The 10,519-nt window shown below is 32.9% G+C and overlaps 1 protein-coding gene across 2 annotated transcripts; it reads right to left on the bottom strand.

Moving 5' to 3' along the window:
- Positions 1-269: 269 nt before the first annotated feature.
- LOC140616888 (C-type lectin domain family 9 member A-like) lies at positions 270-10,278 on the bottom strand. 2 transcript variants are annotated; one of them, XM_072797571.1, is made up of 8 exons: positions 10,102-10,278; positions 9,556-9,705; positions 7,274-7,345; positions 6,319-6,438; positions 4,966-5,055; positions 4,643-4,794; positions 2,700-2,806; positions 270-658 (listed from the first exon to the last, which is right to left on the bottom strand). In XM_072797571.1, exons 1-8 carry the CDS (start codon positions 10,133-10,135, stop codon positions 538-540), a joined length of 846 nt encoding a protein of 281 aa, XP_072653672.1. In that variant the 5' UTR covers positions 10,136-10,278; the 3' UTR covers positions 270-537. The 2 variants fall into 2 exon arrangements, with proteins under 2 accessions (XP_072653672.1, XP_072653673.1); XM_072797572.1 differs by having other exon boundaries at positions 4,966-5,037.
- Positions 10,279-10,519: the final 241 nt, after the last annotated feature.

Raw genomic sequence — 10,519 nt, 5'->3', positions numbered from 1 at the left:
ATAAGTGAAACATATATTTAAAATGTGCTAGGAAGACTTCTGCAAGCAATTTTGAAAATAGATGACTTCAGAAATTTGTTTTATTTTTTAATGTCATGCTTTTTGTTGCTGTGATATTCTGTATTTTTTTACATCCTTTGTATGTGTTAAATCATTTATTGCTTATATTTCCCATTATATTTCTTCTGAAGGTTTGTTTCCATAGGATCATAACTATAAATGAATAAATAGACTTTGAAATATAAAACAGATCCAAAAAGACTAAGTGGTCACAATAAATGACATGTTTATTAGTTCATTTATATAACTCTCACAAAATCAAACAGGTTCTGAATTTCTAACTTTTCTGGGTTACTGTGGTATTCCTGCTACAACTTTAGATGTTGCTTTCTTCTATCATAAAGTCATTATCAGTTTCTGCCATGAAAAAAAAAGTTACAAATAATATGGAAAAAAAACAATAGAATAAAGACTGGCATATCTTGAGTCTGAGATGTGAGCTTCATAGCTTTTCTCTTAACTTTCTTCGTCTGATTTTTAGTGGGCAGCCTTCTCACACAAGCATGAAGAGGACTTAGTGCAGTTATCAGTACCAACAGTGTGTGAATTTACATACACACAATTCCCTTGGAAATCCAGATTTCGCTCTGGCAAACCCCTGGGGAAATGTAGAAAACACAAGTCACTGGTCAAACTCACTATGTTCAAACTAGTGTTATTTAAAAACTACTGTGTGAAATTCATTATGCCTAGTGCTGTCAAACAAGGCAGTAAAGACTCTCTCCCTCTTTTGAATAAAGAACTCATGCATTGATAGAAGAGATGAGTATAGAACCCATAAATAAGTATCACAAAATATGATAATTATTTACAAGTGGGAAAATATACACCAGCCTAGTGAGAAAGAGAATGCTCTGGCTAGAAAATTATGGCAATAGCATGAAAGGACATATGACTTGAGATATAAAATTATGTTTTAAGTATAAATTGGCATAATAGAAACCACTCAACTATGCACGTACAGCTGCAGATGGTGGAGTATTTTGCTTGTAAATACATTATATTAGATAGCCAATATTAGCAATGAAATTTAAAATGTATATATGTACTTATGTGTGTGTGTGTAATATGTCAGAACTCTTCCCTCTGATCTGATGTGTTCTTCAATCTACAAAATCACTACTGACATAAATGCCATACAGCAGATGTTATCAAATACTCTGATTGAATTTAGTCCTTGACTAGAGATCTAGAGTTTTTTAGGTCATTGTCAATAAAACTACCTTTCATCAACTCCACAGCAAAATTGATTATCTAGTACTTCTGGGAAAAGGTAAAGTTTATCTACTCAATTATTAAATGCATAATACATTCCTTTTCAAAATGCCAAAGAAATTAGGAAAAAGGGAATTTTGAACTGAGTAAGAAAAATAAATTTCCAAGATATTTTATGCATTCTTCCATTCATTAATTCAACACACCTATTGAGTATTCTGTGTATCAAACATTGTACAGGGTTTGAAATAGAAGAAAACATTCAAGTCACAAAATTCTAATAACAAAAATGATCAACCACATTATACAACGTCATCTTGAGTCTGGTTACTAAAATTAAGAAATATTTTTATTGTCATAGTATTTATAACATTCCTCCTTTTCTAGAAGATTGATGAAATTTATTGTGATTGTGGGAATGTGATTAACCTATATAAAGAGATCATGATCACATAAGAAACCTGATATAATAATATCAAAGTCTTCATTAAAAAAACCCAGCATATTTAAAGCAATTTTGAGATGGTAATATTAAACCCATTTATCCTTTATAACTATTAATTTGAAAATTATATTTCCTACAAGACAAACTTATTTGGACACTTATAATGAAAATATGCCAAAGATATATCTTGCATTTCTGAATAATTTAAAATGAAAGAATGTTATTTGAAAGCAAATATGATATTTCATTTGGCAAAGGAAGAAGAATAAAATTCATATTTAAAACCCAAAAAAGTAATAAATAAAATTATCAACCATGAACATAAGCATAGACAAATAATTTGACACAACAGTATAGGAAAGTCCAGAAAAATATTCATGTCTTAGAAACTTAATATATAAGAAACCATTCCAAAAAAATTAAAAATAAATAGGATAAAAGGTCAAAAGTATTATTAATGGTTATAGGAAAAAAGTCTCACTAAACATTAGACAAACATAACCTAAAAGGACAAAATAAAAATAATTTACTATCAAAATTATCAAAATAAACAAAATCTGTTTGTCACATAGTGATGAAACAGATTTATAATATATATATATATATATTTTTTTTTTTTTTTTTTTGCCGTAGTTGTCTAATGCAGTGTTTCTGGATCACAATTAACCAATATGTGCTTGAAACCATAAAAAGGACCCAAATTCCTTGGCCAAGGAGTGACAATTTTATACTTCTTCCCCTAAGAACAACAGAGATGTCCCAAACTTTATATATAATAATATTCTTCTCCACATTACATTCCTTATCCAAAATTGTAATTAATCAGATCATCTAATCATAGAGGCATAGTTACACTAATTATGAAATATCTAAATGACTTGTCTCAATTCTGTCCCTGGTAATCTCTATTTCCTCAAGTTCTTTAAGCAAAAGACATTAAGAAAGGAATTAGGAATTGGGTTATATATTGGAAACTTACAGCCGAGGAGAAGGAGAGGAGCCATCCTCCCACTTCCATTCATTGTCCTCCTCCTTGTAAGACAGGCCAAGCCAAGTACGATTTACTACAATTAATTTCATGATAGTCTGCATGGAACCAACAAGTACAAAAGTATTAATACTAAAAGCACATTAGAGATGAAAAATACGGAATTTGTGTCAGGTGAGAAGTAAAAGAAACAAAAATAAAAATACTGCAGTATATATATGTCCACTGATAAAGGAAATATCAAAAAAAAATTCAGTTCTGTAGCATCTGTGCTTTTCTCAAACTAGGAATTAATTGCAAAGAAAAAAAGAAAAGATAGCCAACATAAAATTACATATTCAGGAGGACACTGTACACTAAAAATGAATTACCTTTCTTAACTCATTTTGTCACTTATTCAATGCTGTGCTTAGTCTTCTAGATCAAACTATACAATTGAACAAAAAGGAGGAAAATCCCAGCTTGGGGGTATTGAGTCCAGATAGAAGTAAACATCATATATACTAATGATATGTAAAAAGATGAGAAATCCTATAAAAGAAATTAAAGCAATGAACCACAATGAGATATCATCTCACACCTGTCATAATGGCTAATGTCAACAACAAAGAAACAACACTTGTTGGCCAGGATGTGGAAAAAAAGGAAAAGGAATCCTCATGCACTGTTGATGGGAATGCAACTGGCACAGCCAATGTGGAACATAGTATGGAGGTTCTGCAAAATATTAAAAGAGCTACCCAATCATCCAGTAACTGCACTAAGGGATATTTACCCAAAGAATACTAAACATTAATTTGAAAAGATATATGTATCCCTATTTTTATTGCAGCATTATTAACAACAGCCAAGAAATGGAAACAGCTCAAGGATTCATCAAGAGATGAATAAATACAGAAGATGTTGTATGTATGTATGTATGTATATACATATATACATATATGATGGAATATTACCCAGCCTTAAAAAGAAGAAAGTCTTGACATTTGCAACATGGGTGGATCTAAAGGGTATAATGCCATTCAAAATAAGCTAGTCAGAGAAAGACAAATACCATATGATTTCACATATATGTGGAATTTAAGAAACAAAACAAAAGAACAAAGGAAAAAAGAGATAAATCAAAACCAGACTCTTGACTAGAGAGAACAAACTGATGGTTACCAGAGAGGAGGGGAGGGATGGGTGAATTAGGTTATGGGGATTAGAGTACACTTAACAAAAAATAAAGAATAATTTCATTATCTTGGAATTAAATAGAATGAGTTAATTTTTTTTAAAAAAAAAGAGTACACATCATGATAAGCACTGAATAACATATAGAATTGTTGAATCACTATGTTGTATTCTCGAAACTACTATAACACTGTATGTAAACCATACTGCAATTAAAATAATAAAATAATGAAGGAAAGGAAAGGAAAGGAAAGGAAAGGAAAGGAAAGGAAAGGAAAGGAAAGGAAAGGAAAGGAAAGGAAAGGAAAGGAAAGGAAAGGAAAGGAAAGGAAAGGCAAGGCAAAAAAAAATTAGAGCAGGGCCAGAAGAACTAGGAGTACAGAGGAGGGCAACTGCGGATGATGGAAGGTGGGCACTGATGCACACGTTGCAAAGTAAAATGGGTTCCCAGGGCAGGCTCATTGAGAAGGTGATAACTGAATGAATGCATACTTGAAGTGGTTAGTCATGGCTATATGAGAGAAGAACATTGCATGCGGTGGGAGCAGCAAATGCAATGTTTTTACAGGGAAGTTATGCCTGGTGTGTTGGGAAAAGAAAGGTGTGCTGAAGCACAGCACACCAAGAAAAGATGAGTGAAAAATGAAGCAAGAGAGTATTCCTTTCTCTGCTCTTACAGCCACAGTGAACACTACTTCCTTTGGGTGGTCCTGCTACATATTCATATCCCAGAAGCAAAGAATAAAATACAATCTCACCTTCAATACACTCCTTTCTGTCTTTAAAAATGTAGCATTCAAAGAGATACAAAGATCAGAACAGTTTAACCAAGAAACCATTTCCATAGTTTGATGGTAGCAGTAGTCTTTGTATTGAACCCAGTGATTCAGAGGAGGTCCACACCTGTCTCCTAGGAAGAAAAAGATATTTATAGCTTAGAGCCCATAGATCCTCAGAGCCCACAAACAAGGCCTATTGCTTCATATGTTTCCCTTTTAAGATAAATATGACTGCTATTAAGACTTATTATTTTTAAAAAATAATTATCAACTCGGAATTTTCTTGATTTCTTTCACATTACCTTGTTTCTCCTTTAGTTCTTGTAAAGCCTCAATGAGATACTCCTTCTGGCTTTGGACCCACTGTAGGGTTTCTACATAGGACAATAGGACTTAATAGATGAGAATACACATTACATTGGATTATTTTTTGCGATTTTAAGAGTCATAATAATGAAATTATCAAGTGGCAAATATACAGATATTTTTGGTTCAATTCCCTTCTCTTCTGAATTAGTTTCATCTCTAGCTGAAATAATCAATTGCTTAGAAACCAGCCTTTTAAAATGCACACATCATGGTCATAGTCAGCAATACTGTATTATAAATTCAAACTTCCTAAGAGACTAGATTTTACTTGCTCTCATACAAAATTTAAATAATTATGTGACATGATACACTACTCCAGTAATCATATTGCAATATGTAAATGCATTAAACCAACATGTCATACACCCCAAACTTACACAATGTTATATGTTAAGCATATATCAATTAAAAAAAAAAAAGAAAAGAAAAAGAGGGCAGCCCAGGTGGCTCAGCGGTTTAGTGCCGCCTTAGGCCCAGGGCATGATCCTGGACACCCGGGACTGAGTCCCATGTTGGCCTCCCTGCATGGACCCTGCTTCACCCTCTGCCTGTGTCTCTGCCTCTGTCTCTCTCATGAATAAATTAATAAAATCTTAAAAAAAAAAAAAGGAAAAAAGAAAGGAACCTGTCTTTTAACACAACATATCACTAAAGGACTCTCAGATGGGCTGATTTAATTATTCGATATAAATTTGATACTTCACAGGAAATAACATTGTAATGCAAGGCCTTTGTAAAAAAAAATATCTCTTTATCATAAACAGTCTATTTTATATTATAATTATTTAGCATAAAATAAGCTTTATGATGACTCTAGTATTTTAAACTTCTCTCCTTAGGAGGCGTTTAGCAACTATGAAAACACTATGATTTTTCATATATTTAAATTCTCCCATTTCCATGCTCCCTAAATATTTTGCACATATCTCTACTACACATCTGGACATTTTGATTTTTTTTTTGGTTTATATATGCCTTCTCCTGAACTTCCTAAAGGTGATGTTCATACTGATCACCAGCCTAATGGCTATTATTTAGTGTGCACAGAAAAAATATGAATGAATAAATGAGGGAATGAGATAGTTAATGTAGGAGGCTGTGTCTCATAAATGTGTGACTCACTCAGTTTCAGAAGATGATGGGGAGAAGAGGTAAGAAGCCATCAAAATCACCATGCTGCTGTGTCAGAGAGCAACCAACCATTTACATTATGCAACCAACCATTTTAGGGCTGCAAAAAGAAACTAGCATTCTGTATAGAGAGTTTGTTCTAACTCTCATATTACCTTTATTTTGGGCAAGAACTTTTTGGATCTTTAGACATTTTTCGGTTCTGTTTTGGAAAAGCTCCATCCATTCGTGAAGGCTCTTCATATTGGTTGTTGTTACCTCAACAGTTTGAAAGTCTAAGAACAAGAATTCCCAATACATATAAAACACATGCTTAATTACAAAACAGCAGTGTATTCAATTATAAAGTACTTTTTTTTTTTTTACTTTTCTCCTTACGAAAGTTCTCCATAAATGTTTTCAAAAGCTGTGAAAAGATAGTTGGCCAAATACTCTTTCATTTATCCACTATTACGTCTGAAGTCTATGCTTAAATCTAAAATATCAACATAATTTCCTTATAAATTTGAATGCATGTTTCTATTAATATAAAATGGTCCAACCCAATAAAACAAACAGCAAAAACAACAATGTCTTGAATAAATCTTTTAGCATCATGACTGGTTGATTTAATGTTTAGAATTTCACCTCTGGATCAAAATTATAGAATTTTGAGTATCAAACTAGTGATATCAAAGAAGAACATTTACTTTTAAATCACCAGTTGGAAATAATTTTAGTAATAATAAAAACATTCTATTGATCTAATTTAGGCTGCTAGAGACATTGAAAATTTAAACAAATCATTAAAGAAGTTATTTTCTGATTTCTAAGTACTGTTGTAAATTCATTGAGCTTATTTCTTAGGAAATTATAATTTTCAAATAATAATAATCATTACTATCAATATCTCTACAGTAATTGCAATAAAATTGCCTTCCTGGAAAAATATTGCAGTTATTGAGAGTTCACAAGGTTAAATTCATTCATGTAGTAAAAAGTTGTGATAATTTCGTGTCATTTTTTGCCTGTTCTTTTTTCACTGTGGTAACCAAATGTTTACCTAAAACTGTTATCTGAAAATGGTTTAAAAAATATAAGAAAAAATCTCCCCTAATTAATCAGACTTACATTGATAACCAAAGAATCCACAAAATATCAAGACCAGCAGGCTGAAGATTCCCAGGATCACAGGAGTGATTCCTTACAGAGAAAAGGAAAAGAAGAAGCTGAGAAACAGAGTGAAGGATAATTAGAGATACTGTGAGCTTCTGTCATTTGAAAGATTAATACCATTATTTTCCATTTGTTATTGCTCTAAAATGTCTCAAATTTTCTGATATTATCCAACGTGTGAATTACTGTGAACTTTTAGGCTGACTGAGAAGAAAAAAAAAAAAAAACCTACTTAACAGGATGTGCAGAAATGGTTAGCATAGCAGACCCGATTACCATTATTTGAAAGGTCTGCTTGTAAGGTTGGCCTTGGCTGGCATCTGGAAACCTAGATATCAGGAGGATTCCCACCACAGTTATTGATAAGAGTGGGTCATTATTCCTGAACTGTTTGTGCACACCACATAATATATGATGAAGACCTATTTTCCTTCTGGAATTCTGTCTGGAATTTTGTTACATGCCAGCCACAGATTGCCTCTATAATCAGCTCCAATAAAGATCCTAAACACCAATTCTCTAATGAGTTTCCTGGGAGGGCACATTGTCAGAACTTACTGAAGGAATTTGTGTGACCCATGTGACTGTACTAGGAAAAGACACTTGGAAGCTTGAGCCTCCTCTCCACTATTCTTCACTCCCTGTACTTTTTCCCTGTGCTGCCTATGTTTGGTATCCTTGCATTGTCATAAACCTTAGCTGTAAGTACATATATCCACATGAATTCTCCCAGCCAATCATCAAACCTGAGCATGGTCTTGGGGATTTCCACCACAGATGAAAATTTTACATACAGGTATTAAATATCCTTAAATGCCAACTATAATATTTCAGTTCAGATTATCTTATCCTCACTAATATAATCAGATGGGGAAGTATTTAATTATTTTATTTTATTTTTAAGATTTTATTTATTCATTCATGAGAGACACAGAGAGAGAGAGAGAGGGAGAGAAACAGAGTCAGAGACACAGGCCGAGGGAGAAGCAGGCTCCATGCAGGGAGCCTGACGTGGGACTCAGTCCCGGGTCTCCAGGATAAGGCCCTGGGCCAAAGGCAGGCGCTAAACCGCTGAGCCACCCAGGCATCCCTATTTATTTTAAACCTCTGTTATTGTTAAGATAGAATTCTTTATTTGAACTTGCTGACTAGTGGTATATCCTTCCACTAAAGAATTACCATAAATATTATGGAATATTTAACTGGGTGATAATTGCTTTCAGGACAAACATCATCTATAATTTCTTCAGTTTCACTACAATAATATGTTACATTGTCATTCTAGAAAACAAACTTTCAGTCATCATTGTTTATAGCCTTTCCTTGATTTCCTTCTGAAATAAACTTATAGACTCTAGTGTAAAAAAAGTATTTATACTTCTGAAGAATTACACTTCCAAAATAAGGTGAAATGTCGCCATCATATAGAATGGTTATAATATTAATAAGTAATGTCCAAATAATTTCCTCAACTTTCTGAATAATGTAATGGTGGTTATCAACCAGAGGCAATTTTGTCCCCAAGTGGCATTTGTAAGTGTGTAGAGACATTCTTGGTGTCATAGTTGAGGGGTAAGTGCTACTGGTGTCTAGTGAGTAGAAGCCACAGATGCTGCTAAATGTCCTATAGTCATTGGACCATCCCCCACAACAGTTATCTAGCCCAAAATGTCAGTGGTGCTGAGGTTGAGAAATCCTGCTCTACTAAATGCTTCATTATGATCAAAAGGAGGAAATCATACAGTTGGGTTCTACCTTTCTTGATTTTTTTTACAAGTTTGCTGAAATTTAATGGCTGAGTAATATTCCATTGTATACATATACTACATCTTCTTTATCCATTCATCTTTCGGTGGACACCAAGGCTCCTTCCACAGTTTGGCTATTGTGGACATTGCTGCTATAAACATCGGAGTGTAGGTTTAAATCATGATCATATTTTAAATTTTGAATTTTGATCATGTTTAAGTCTCTCAATTTCATGTCAGGAAACATGTCTAAATTTGGACAAATGGCTTCTTTTACCTTTGAGTATTTTCTTTAGTGTATGTCTTTGTTAGACAATGTGTTTTTGTTTTACTTCTATATACATTTTGAAAATTTTTAATCTCTGTATTTTCTCTAAATTGTAAAATTCCCAAATAGTAACAGCTAGAGAAAAGTAAAATCAGGTAAAGTACCTTAAGATAACAAAGAGAGAACATAAATGCATAAAATCTGGTGTATATATACTGTACCATTCATCCTAGTGGGCTCAGAGATTGTTCTCCATTCACCTTCTGGAGGAGGAGGAGGAGGAGAAGGAGGAGGTGAAGGAAGGGGAGGAGGAAGGCCAAGTGGTGGTTCCAAGTCTACAATAGGAATTGTCTCTGTCTCCTCTGTGATTTCTTTTAGCATAAAGAAAATGCACAATTAATTTATAATCTTGTAAAGCAAATGATATTAGAACTTAATTTAAAAGATTCATTACTATTTTCAAAAATTGCTAGAAAAACAATATTATAGTAGTAGTGAAATCAAAGACATTCAAATCACATTTCCATCCAACAGCCCACTCAGCTAAAACTATTTAAATGATTGATTACACTTTGGGTTGAGCCAGGAAACAGATTATTATTTCTGTTAATTTTATTTAAAAGTATGCTATCAGTATATCTGAAAAATATTAAAGAAATTACAGGCCTTTATGTCTCTGTTATAATCATAACCAGCAGTTATGATAGACAAAGAATTAAAATTTTATTTTCATTAAAATGATATAGGATTTTGAATTAAAAAAATACCTGGAGGCTGCTCAGAGTTTTCAGCATTGGACATTATGAAGCCTTCTAGATGATTTCTTTCCTCAATGGTGAAGAAGAGCCCACAAAGATGTTAGCAGGTGACTGAAAAGATTTGTTCTGCTACTATCCTCCTAGAGTTGGTGAAAAGTCCAGACCTAGCCTAAGTGGGTCAGCTACTTACAGTTGTATGAGACTAACTTTGGTAAGAAACCACAGAGGAAATGTGAAAGCAGCTGGATATATTTCTAATAGTTTTTCAAAACTAAAATTATTTCTATTTAATTAGATTATGTAAAACAAGCCTTTTAATAGCATCTGGCTTATGTAAATCATAATCTGGAAATAAATTAGGAAAAGCCACTCTCATAAAACAATTGTAATTAATAGTCCATAGTGAAAATTTTCGTGAGAATTGGAT

The sequence above is a fragment of the Canis lupus genome, chromosome 25 (assembly GCF_048164855.1).
Source record: "Canis lupus baileyi chromosome 25, mCanLup2.hap1, whole genome shotgun sequence".
Classification (NCBI taxonomy): Eukaryota; Metazoa; Chordata; class Mammalia; order Carnivora; family Canidae; genus Canis; species Canis lupus.
This window is presented reverse-complemented; position numbering and strand designations above follow the sequence as displayed.